The following is a 12182-nucleotide window of genomic DNA, read 5'->3' as shown; positions in this document are numbered from 1 at the left end:
TTTGTTTTTTTCTTCCCTCCCCCCCCCCCCCCCCTTTTGTTTTCAGATCTTGAGTCAGATGACTGTGCGTCCATATACATCTTTAATGTAGACCAACCATCATCCTCTGTAAATCAGCCAATTTGTATTCCTCGCCATGGGTTGCAGTCTCACTCCTCTCCTCTGTCACCACCTACAAGACTTCAGAGTCATAAGAACTATGAAGGAACTTGTGAGGTACCAGAATCCAAGTACAGCCCACTAGGTGGACCCAAGCCCTTTGAGTGCCCTAGTATTCAAATTACATCTATTTCACCTAACTGTCATCAGGGGATTGAAGCCAATGAAGATGAATTGCACACAAATGGCACTGAAAATGAGTATATGGAAAGGCCTTCACGGGACCATCTCTATCTTCCTCTTGAGCCATCATATAGGGAATCATCCCTCAGTCCAAGCCCCGCCAGCAGCATTTCGTCCAGAAGTTGGTTTTCAGATGCTTCCTCTTGCGAATCCATTTCCCACGTTTATGATGATGTAGACTCAGAGCTAAATGAAGCAGCTGCTCGATTTACCCTTGGCTCTCCTTTGGCATCTCCCGGTGGTTCTCCACGAGGTCCCAATGATGAATCTTGGCAGCAGCCTTATGGATTTGGGCATGCCTTGTCACCTAGACAGTCACCCTGTCATTCGCCTAGAACTAGCATTACAGATGAAAATTGGCTAAGCCCTAGACCAACATCAAGGCCCTCATCAAGACCTACATCTCCCTGTGGGAAACGACGACACTCCAGTGCTGAGATTTGCTATGCTGGTTCTCTCTCTCCTCACCACTCTCCAACTCCATCACCTGGCCATTCTCCCAGAGGAAGCATAACTGAAGACACGTGGCTAAACACTTCCATCCATAACGTACAAGGCCTTAATTCTGGCCTTTCACCATTTCAGTGTTGTACAGAGACTGATATTCCTCTAAAAACAAGAAAGACCTCAGAGGATCAGACTGCCACTTTATCGGGAAAAATAGATAACTGTCCTGAAGAACAGGGTAACTTATCATCATCCCTTGAAACTGCAGTAGATGATTGCTCTGGTACTCAGCACGCCTTGAAAAAAGATTTGCCCGGAGACCAATTTCTTTCTGTTCCTTCGCACTTTACTTGGAACAAACCAAAGCCTGGTCACACACCTATATTTCGGTAAGTGATTAGAAGGTCCTCCCCTCCCATTTTTCTTCTCCAATGCATTTTAAATAGGCATATGAATGCGTTTATATTTCAGCGGTGCATTAAGACTTCCTTAAGAAAACTTCTTGTAGGCAGGTAGATGATATAATTGGGAAAAAATAACTTGAGAGACCAAATATCCATCTTTTTCTTCTTTTAAAAATACAGTAGATGTATTTTAATATAGGATTAGTTTTATTTAAATAAAGTTTGTTTGCGCACATGCACAAAGCCCAGCTGAATCGAAAGCCTGCAGATTTTGTGCATGCTTTGCACTTCCATCTAATCTGAGCAGTTAACATTTTAGTATAGCTAGGGAAACCTGACTTACGTGATTTTATAAAACTGTGAGACAGAAGAGATGGGGAGTTTATTTGCTTTTGTTTTTACTTGCTGCTTTGGGCTGGTAGAATTCTAGAATTAGAATAGCAAAAAATATTTGCATGCCATACTGAAAATGGTCCAGAAAGAATTAACTTCTAGGCTGCAGTTCCAAGAGTATCGCCACCACTGTGGTGCTGAGTTAACTAGCTCTTTTCCTTTTGTAGTCCTGTCATGTGCTAGCAGAATGAGTTGTGGAGGCTCAGAAAAGGGAATTAGTTCATCGGGGGAAAAACTTGCTATATTCCAACCATATAGCTTCTGGAATCACTTTGCCAGTACAATGCAGTGGGTGGAGTAGAAATGTAAACTCCTTAAGCAACGTTGCTGCTGGATGGACAGATGCTGTGATTACTCAGCTCAAGTTATTCATTTGATTGCTGAACTCTTTTTTCTTGCTCTGCTAGCTTTTAAAAATAAGGGGTAGGGAGGTACTGGGAAGAAGAAGCTGCAGATGTTTTTTGTGTGGACACTTTGCAAGAAAGGTACATTAGACTAATATCTGTAAAGCACAATTATCCGTATAAAAAACATATTATAGGTTTAAATGTCAGTGCTTCCATGCTAGTCTATATTGATTTTAAAATAACTTTGATTAAAATAGTATCATTCTGTCCACAGGCACTGCTTAAGATTTGCTCTTCAAGGATGTAGTGGATGAAGAGATTACTCTTGCTTGGAGTGTGTGTGTGGGGAATATAGGGTAGGATTCTCCACGTATATGCTTTATTTTGAAAAACGCAAAGTTTAAGTCCTAAAAGTTGATGACAAAGTAGTGTTCTTCTATTGCAAAATCATCGTTGCAAAGCATTTGTTTTCACAATCTGTATTTCTAATTTTAGAAAGAATGGCTTAGAAATTATTCATGGTTTTAGCATTTTCCTCCCGCAAAGTGAAGAAATGTTTATGACCAAGTTTCAGAGATGCTCTATAGGAGGCGCTTTTCCTGCCACTCAGTTTTAAATTCTTAGCAGAAAACTAGAATTAACTGTTGTCCAGTAAGATGAGCTTACTGAAGAGGTATTCTTTTTTGGGGACTTCCCTCAAAAGCACAACTTGATAAAAAGTCAATGCTAGCTTTCACGGCGACATGCTAGTTTGTGTGTATTTCCCCTTTCCTAGTGCCTTGTTCCAAATTCAGATATCATTCGTGCATCATTTTAATGTCTTGATGTATTATTTCCTGATGACTTGTCAGATGAACAAGCCTGTTGGAAAAAAATGTTTTAGAATACTTGTTCTCGTTCTCTGTTGGGTACGTGAATATTTTTGGGGTGTACATCTTGTGAAATACAGAAGCACTTAGTCATCTCTTAAAGATTGCTACAGCTGACCCTTCCCACGTGTTACAGGCAGAGAACTAATGGAGAAAATTCAGCTGTAACTTTTGCTATTAAGTACTGATGAAGGAAGTTACAAACACACAAGGGTGAAATACAAACCCATACTTTCAGGGTACAGCGAAACATCCTTGAAACAAATGGAAGATAAATGAATCATAGCTTTAAGAGCTTGATAGTAGAAGGGTAACTTTTAATGGGTACTATTAAATAGACTCCAGTGTTCATCTGAGTTCTAACAATGACCTTTGCAGTTTTACTGCTGAACGTATTCCTGTGTGTTCATACATCAGTGTCACATACAAGGCTCATTTTTATTAATACTAGACTTCTGTTAATTTTAAAACTTGTTTTATATAAATCCTTTAGTTCAACCAGTTTAGATTGTTAATATCTAAATATATTTAAACAATGCTTATTCAGCCATGTTGTCATTTTTGCATAATTGCATACCACAGATACTAATTTCTCCTCTCATCAGAAATGTATTGATTTTAGTGAGTGGGAGTATTATTATTTTATTCCCCCTCTAACGTTCTTCTGCATAACTGTTTATGAATGTGAAGTTGAGCAGTAAAGATGCAAAGCTGCTAGCTGGAAAATTCTGTTTTACCAGATCTGAAACTACTGTGTTGACAGATACGTTAACTGTCTTGAAGTGGTTTGTTGGTTTTTTTAAATCTGCTCACCTGTTAATAAAAGGTGTTCAGACTGTTACTAGAATCCTTTTATTCTAACTAAAATAATAAGTACTTTTCCTTAATTGTATATTTTGGAATTGTATAGTATTTATGTAGGGTACTCAGGAGTCCTAACATGGCATTTTTGTTAGCTCACAGGCTAAATAAAATAGTTCATAAAAAGTGAGCACTGCTGAAGGGTAAAAAGCACGTAACTGTATAGGCATGTGGCAAGATGGGGTGTGGATCTATGGTTCTTTTGTGGGATGACCAAAATAGTTACAAAAATGGATATTCAGTTAAACTGGTTTCCTGTTGTAGTGGGGAGAACTGAGCAGAAGCAAGTAAAAATCAATTTTACCGTTTTCATTAAGAAGTAAAAAATTTTTTACAAATGTCAATTCATTTAGAAGCTGGCACTGAAGAACTTGTCTAAATACAAAATAGGCAAACGGGCAGAAGACAATAAAGACTACACTTATTCACAAGTAAAATAAATAAAACTATTACGCTGTATACATTTGCTGCCAAAAGCGTAGTCTGGCTGTTGAATTAGTGGAAGTGGCTGCAATGGCAGCTGTATCCTCAGTGAAATGTTGAATTACTTAGCAGTTGTAGCCTGTTCCACGGGTGCTATGAGAGTAAGCATCTTCAGTATGTTAAAACATTTAATTCTGTCATATAATATTTTATGATTTTGATGCTTATAAAGTAGGGGAGCTAAGTTGACTCTTACAAATAAAATTGAAATGTAAGAAGATCCACTGTTTAAGTAGTTTGACAGTGACCAAAAGTGATCACCACAGTTGTCATAGGGAGTTAGATATTATTTGCAATTTATATCTTTATTACATATTCTATATAGTAATATGTTAGTTGTAATAATATTACAATATATATAACAATTTATGTGCTTTTTAAAATGTCTTGATTGTATTGTCAAGTACGAAGTAGTGCATGTAGTAAACCGGAGTATTGATTCCATGCATATGAAGTGACTGTGACCAGTGTGCACACCCAGCTGCAATAAACCGACCCCTGGTAGAAGTGGGGATAACTTGCCTCACACTCTTCTCTGAATGCCATCTAAAGTTTTGTACATCTGTAATTTAGTTTATCTGTGAAGTCCTGACCATGTTTGCCTTCTTTCTTTGATGTTCAGTAAGTGTGCAATACTTTAAAAAAATTTAAAATGTGTACCATGCTTTTTGAGCATTTTAGTCATATTTCAGATGCCAGCCAAACAATCTTGTTACATGACAGCTTGTTATTTGGTCACAGAAACTCATAATCTGCCAGCATGTAAAATATGTGTGTGTATTCTGTGCCCTGAGTCACGTTTCTGTTTCCTTGCCAAAGGTAAGTCTAGGCAAGTGGCAACGGGCAGAACCAGTGCAACGACTCCTTTCAGTTAGGTAGAAAGGAACTGGGTAGTGTCTTCTGTACCTGGGAATGGTGAAGGTATCTGTTGGTGATGTCATTAACCAAGTACCTGGGCAGATGAGCACTCTTTCAATGGCAGAATAAATTGGTCATCTTACAGAATATTCAGCAATGAAGTTATTTGATAATTTGATTAATTACATTGTTATTCTTATGACTGTTATTTCAGTTACCACTTTCTTCCTTCTCCCAGGATAAGGGATAAGAATTGACCTTATCTGTGTGTCTCATGTTTCCCTCCCCTCCACCCTCCACTTGGAAAATCCCTTTCTTTTGGGGATCTTAATGTAGTGATAGTAGATCTGACCTCCTCATGTGCTTGTACCCCAGCATTTCATGAAGGTGCTGATTTTATGACTATTTCTTGCACATCTACTGTTAGAGCTTGAGTTCTAAGCTGGTGGGTTTTTTCCCACTAAATCTCCTTATGTAAAAGCCTAGAAATAGGTCTTTTAAAGTTCTTTCAGATTCTTTTATTTATTGGATTCTCTTTCTTTCACTCCTTTCCCAAATTCTGTATTGGCTGTTGGAAGGCAAACATAGATGCTTCAAGTTCATTTTCTTAGATAGCCTGTGTCGGTATAGGTTATAAATAGTCTAGAAGAATACCAGAGAAAGTGTTTCTTCATAAAGTCTATTCATATTCAAATATCTAAATTTGATCTGCTTGCTCATACTATCTGGCACCATCAGAAAAGGATCTGTATGTGCATGTGAATTATCTTAAGTGTATTCTTAAGTCTTTGAAACTTTGTGAAATTTCTATTCAATATTTAGTAAATATTTATGAAACCATGTAATATTGGGAAGCTCTTTAAGACTGATCCCTTTTATTAAAATTTTCTTGTTAGATTCCAGTCAGCCTCCTCAAGTAGAAGGCTGCTGTATGAGGAAGATCAGTAGCAAAATAGTATTTTGAAGTGATACATGTGCTTGTTTTACAGATGTTAATGTTCTCAGTTACAATGTATATAGATTTTCTGTGTGATCCATCTTTCTGAAACAAGTTCACAGTCATAAGATTTCCAGAAAGTAAAAAAAATAAAAAAATAAATAAATAGAAAGTCTGTTTTACAATACTTTCTTTAAACTTCATCAAGGGGAATAAAAAGAGTATAGGGATGACTCAGAAACCGGTACTGAGCAATTAATCCGGTACCGTACCATAACTTTGGGAGGACTTGTCACTAAAAGTACAACTCATAACAGAACAGCAACATTTATGGTGTTAACAACCGTGGTTACAGTGTTCCAGAGTTAACAACCATCACAGACATGGCCAGCACTGATGTAGGTAACATGGGGCATTTAGTTAGAATGGTCAATGATGATGCAACTTCTGCTTTTAGGTTTGTTGTTTTGTTTTCTTTTGCTTTAAGCTTATGGCTTTTAACATGAATGGTTGGTGGAACACTTAAGTTTTAGGTTTTCTAAAGCAGATCTGGAGAATCTAATCTGTCTTAAGCTAACAGGCACTTTGCAGAATAGTAAAATTAATGGGTCATTGATTCTTTTTTTTCTTTCTTTCTTTAACCCCTGAAACATTTTATGGGAACAAATGGTGATTTTCTGTCTGGTAGATAACCAGGCAATATTCATTAATGGTCAGAAATCTAGTTTCTTCTACTGTGTCTTCCCTCATGAAATTCTTAGAGAATTATACATTGATTTAAAAACTGCTATATAAACTGATGTTTGTCTTCAGACTGCTGTGTCACAAATCTAATCTAGAGCACTGAGAAGTGCGTGATATCAGGTAGTTTCTTTGTTCCAGTGGTGATGAACAAACGTGCTTTGATAGATGTATTTACAGCTCAGGAATCTCCTAAATGATGGATACTTAATGGCAACTTGAAACTATTTTACCTGGCAGTTACTGCTGGAATCTAGGATTGCTGACAATGTTGCTTACTCTGTCAGGAGGAAAAAAAAAATCGTTTACATATAGTGGTAGATTGCTGAATACTTGGAAACGTTTCTTCACTTGTCTGGATTCTTCTCTCAGAAGTCTGGGAAGTAGAGAGGAATAGAATTAGATTCTATTTTTAACATAAATATTAGAACTTTGGTTTTAACTTTAAAAATAATATTTTTTTTCAATGTGAGTGGACTATAGGCAGACTTAGTCTGCTAAGTACTTACCATTTTATTTTGATAAATAGAAATAACACCAGCTATGCTACATTAGCAAAGCTGGAAAGTGAAAATGTTTGCAAATTGCTGACTTTGAAGATAAGGACCCACTTAAGTGAGACAAGCAAAAGAACTTTGAACCTCTTATATTTTTAATACGCTAGGCTGTTGTTTACACACCATCAATGAATTCGGAGAAATTCAGGTAGTGTTTATTATGGGACCTTTGTGCTGTACATGTGATCCAGCTCTCGACTTTGTTCTGCAGTGATAGAATATGGATTTTACTTGGCAGTACACTGAATCAGTACTCTGAAAGCCTAGTTAACTGTGGGTCTGCTAGTAGTAGAACAGTGATATTTTTGGTGTCAACAGTATTTAAAAAGTCTATTGATAAGCCACTGTGGCAACTGGAATGGCCTCAGAATTCTTAACTCCAGAATTACGGGGAAAATGTTGTTTTGTTCTGGGTAGTGAAGAGCAACTGCAGCAGTATTTTGGCTCTGCAAGCACTCTTGAAAAGGACCACGGTATTGAATCATAGTTACTATTTGAGATTCTCAGGGGTTTGCTGCATTGCAACACTGACTTGTCACAGGATATGCTGTTGGTTAATCTCTGCAAGAATTTGGGATGAGGAAAAGATGTGGAATATCCATTGTATGGTCAGTGAGCTTTTTCCTTTTGATGTGTTGGGAGGAGCTGCAAGTGGAAAATGTTATTTTTGCTGCAACTAAGAAATAATAAAAGAATCACTCTAGGAGATCTGTGAATCTCAACCAGCTAAGGAAATAACTTTCAGAAGCATCTTGAGATCCTAGTGGGTATATATGAAAGGTTATTACTAGAATTAGTGACTACAAAGGGGCAGGAACATGTTCATACAGAGTGGCTAAAATGGGTTCTTCTATCAGTTCCACCTGTGTTCAAAAACTTTCTAAGCAAGGAGTCCAGGAGAGCATTAGACTAAAACGGAGCTCATGGCACACGTGCTTCAGCTGAGGTACCAGCGCTTAGCAGTTTGTCTGCACAGAGCCCCAGCTACTTATCCCATGAATTACCCAGGATGAGCGCTACGAATGGAAAGTAACTGTTTTAAGTTTTTAACTGGATTACTTGTAATGGTTCTCATAGGCTTTGTTCTTCCTTCTGTCCCACGTGTACTGCTGTGGGGACACAGCCAAATGCAAACCAGCAGCCTTATTTCTGGGGTTTGTCGCTTCCTGTGAGAGAGGCAGAGTCAGAAGGGATCTGTTCAATTAATATTGGTTAAATTATCACTGAAGTGATGATTTTAAATGCAGTGGCTTCTGCTGAGGGTACTACCCTCCTTCTGAGTTTCTTTTAATAGCTGCTGTTCCCTGAAGCCTTTATTCTTGATGTGATAGGAGTATGAGCTTTTGGAGGCTTGCATTAATCAAACTATACAACTCCCTTGGTGTTACTGGAAGAATCACAGAATGGTTTGGGTTGGAAGGGACCTTTAAAGATCATCTAGTCCAACCCTGACGTTTGTAGGTTTACAGATTGGTGCTGTTTCAACAGCGTGTTAAGATCTGATTTAATGAAAGTTCTAGAATGACTGTCACTCATTATTTCTGTTTCCTGACACGTAATTTGGTGCTTTACTAGTAGTTCACTGCAACGTTTATAAGGTTTTTACTCATTTAAAGAAAACAAAAAAGTAGAGAAACTTATGTAGAAGACTAAGTCACAAGCTATTGTAATGGTAATTTGGCAATGAACCTGGTAAAATTTTGTAATGAAACATGTGGAAGTGTCTACAAATGTGTTCCTCCCCATCAAGGCTGAAAAGTGAGGAGATTTAAATAACAAAAATTGTTATTTCTTTCAGTCTTCTGATTTAAAATGACATCAAGGAACCCAACATTCAGCAGTTAATCTGGGTTCTGAATGCGAACTTAGATGGCTTTATCGATAATGCAAATGCCATTGTGCTGTGTGTAAGCTGGGGGAGACAGAAATCCTTTTGTAACACCAAATTTTTGCTCATTTCTGAAGCAGCTGAGCTTATTCTTAAACACGTTCCAGGTATTTTAAAAGTAATGCAGCACTAAATCTTGAACTTAGCCAAGTTCCAAACTATCAGAGATCACTGGAGTTCAATGCACAGTTCAGCACTGATAAAAAAAACTGCGGTGAGTTAAAGGTCTAGCAGTTTTTCTGCTGATCCTCACCTAGCAGTGGAGACTGAACAGTATTTTCTTGAGAACAGATCCTTAAATGCAGTACAGCTAGCGGCATCAGACTTACTTTCCCATATTCAGCATCTGGTACCGAAATAGTGTTACTTCATATTGAAAAGTGTTCAAAATATATGCAAACTTGTTACATCTTTGCCCCCCAAATACTGACATGATAGCCTTTTCTACACAGTATTAAAAAAAAAACCAACTTGAGAGTTTGTATTCTAATATTTTTTAAATCTATTTAGTGTCCAAGCTTGTGGATGCATGTGACCTGCAGAAGGTGACAGTGCTGGCTAGGAAGTTCCCACTGCCTCCCTCCCACTAGTTCTATTTGAAGAAGCTGTATAGACAACTGGGGCCCTGGTAAATTAATAGGATTAAAAAATTCACCTTTCCAAATGAAATAATGTTAGATCACTGATCTAGTTCATCAGCATTTATCTAAAAAAAAAAAAAAAAAAAAAAAAAAAAAGTGAAAGGGAGATGTGGAAGCAGAAATACATTAAACTGATAGCCTCACAGGGCAGAGAAGTGCATGACCATGTACCCTAAAACTTTCTAAGATTCCACTGCTGCTGAGAAGTTGAGGGTGATGGAAACAGCAAGAAAAACATTAAGAAAGAAATAACAGTTTGGGTATCCAACATCAAACTCCAAAGGGAAGCAGCTGTAACTCTAGCCTGCTGCATCTAGGAGACATTAGTTTGATGCAGCACAGCCTCAAAGGCTATGTAATTTATTTGGAGAACTGTGTTTTGAAAGCTTTCCAATTTTTTGATGTCTTAGGCATCTGCACATATGTTGTGTGCTTGCTTGCTCTCTCATGCTGATATTTTGTATTTGTTTTCAAAGAATGACAAAATCTTGAGACTTGGTTATTTTCCTGTCTCTGTGTTTGTTCTAGTATTCCAAATATTTTTTCAGGAGATAATAGGAGTCTGATACAGCTTGTGCCACATTTCTATTAGTTAATTGCAGAAGGACTAAACCTCTCTGAGAAGCTGTATGGAGAGTGATCAAAAGCAACAAATACTTTTTTCTTAACTGAGTTTACTATTAAGTTTTCAGTAACGCCTCCCAATAATTGGTATACAGTCTGTGGTGTGTGCGTTATACCAAGTTCTCTTAGGGGATCGTATCTGTTCAGTGTGTTGACGTAACTGTTTTGACAGAATATTTGGTTATATGGCGGGGGGGGGAGACAGGTTTCCAGAAATACTAAAGAAAATTTTCTTGCATGCTACATTTCTTTTTAAACTCCTTTTAGTATCTTCTAATCCTGACATTTTCTTTCCTTTTTCAGACTGAAGACTTGAGTCCTCCTTCAGTAGCTATAAAAGTGAATGGCAAAGTCTAGTTGATAGCCAGTAGTAGCATTTAGGCAGTGCGTCTTGGCCTGTGGTAAGTATCTGGAAGGATTGGGCTTATACTGCATTCCTGTCAGTTTCCTCTTCTATTGCTGACATCAGCAGTCCTCTCCTACCCAGTAAATACTACTGCTGTGGAAGGACCAGACATCAGACCTCCTTACTGGGGGAAGAAGAGTCTTTGCTGTACGCTGAATGCTTGTGGGATGATTTATTGCTTACATTCCTTCCTTTCGGGAAGAAGAAAGGGAAATACTTACTCCTCCCATTGCTCTCAGAAGGGTGCTTCAGGAGATAAGGCTTATATTGTCATGTTTGCTCTCTCCTGAACCGCACAGTAGAGGTGCTCCATGAAGCAGCAGGTCAACAGGCTTGTAGGTTGTTCTGTAGGAGGAGGCCAGCAAGTGGTGCTGTTTCTTCTTCCTCTTTTCCATGCTTAGTGACATGGATTTTTATAGTAAAAGGTAGATACATGGTGCTGCAGGCTGAGCCCAAGTCCATCCAGATACTTGCTAAAGACAGAGATTTCTTTTCTTTTTTTGTTCTGTCCAAACATTATCTTCTCTCTCAATTGTGGATGTCTTTTATAGGTCTTAGCTAAAATTCTCCAGAAGATATAGTTTATCTTGGACCTGTGGCTATTTGTATTTGTGGAAAGTTGCATGGATTGGTGGTGGGTTTTTCCTGACTTCCTGTGAAATGGAATTGAGCTTTCTCAGATGACAACACAAACCAGTATTTGTCCATCTCTTTAAAACATAATTTGCTTTCCCTGTTGGTCAGAGTAAGGTAGTACAAAACTATTTTACTAAAAGCTTATTTTTATTGTAAATATCCTTGTTTGATATGTGATGCTATGAATGTTCACTTTTAAATGTTCATAAATTAATTTGTTCTGCCATGTAATGACTGACTTGAATGTGACTTGTTCACCTTACTGGAATCATAAGTCTATAAATCTGTGCAGGTAAAAGGGTAGGTATGAAAACGTTGGTGACGTAATGTGATTTATTTTCCTTTGAGGTTCTTCCATATTACTTCTATTAACTGTGTTTTGTCCTTCTTCCCTGAAGTGACTTTGCTGCTGTGTGTAAGGGTGAATATAATCTATGGATAAGCTAAGCATGTACTTTAGGTGTCTTTGGTGTCTGTTGCAGTAAGTCCTTACACCCAGATAGGGCCGCTAGCTTTAAAAATTTGGATCATCATATAGTGTTCATTGAACGATTGGTAAGCACTGCGCTTCGTTAACTATCTTTGAAAAACAAAAACAACAGGCTGGAAGATAATAATGCAGAGAGTTAAAACTTAATGACTTGCAGATTGAATTTACACTGTTCCATCTAAACAACATTTGCTTGCTGATATACTTGAGGATAAAAAAGTCATATAAAGGCATTATAGAATAGCACTGGTGACCTTT

At 37.7% G+C, this 12182-nt stretch overlaps 1 protein-coding gene across 2 annotated transcripts in view; it reads left to right on the top strand.

Annotated features, from left to right (window-relative positions):
* Window positions 1–12182, top strand: part of NFATC3 (nuclear factor of activated T cells 3) — a 74736-nt gene that overhangs the window by 16138 nt on the left and 46416 nt on the right. For both annotated transcript variants that reach the window (XM_055726832.1, XM_055726830.1), the window contains exon 2: window positions 47–1178. In XM_055726832.1, the coding sequence (XP_055582807.1) occupies window positions 47–1178 (1132 nt within the window). The remainder of the gene's footprint in view (window positions 1–46; window positions 1179–12182) is intronic.

The sequence above is a fragment of the Falco cherrug genome, chromosome 14 (assembly GCF_023634085.1).
Source record: "Falco cherrug isolate bFalChe1 chromosome 14, bFalChe1.pri, whole genome shotgun sequence".
NCBI lineage: Eukaryota > Metazoa > Chordata > Aves > Falconiformes > Falconidae > Falco > Falco cherrug.
The sequence above is the reverse complement of the archived record's forward strand: the minus strand, read 5'-3'. Positions and strand labels throughout refer to the sequence as shown.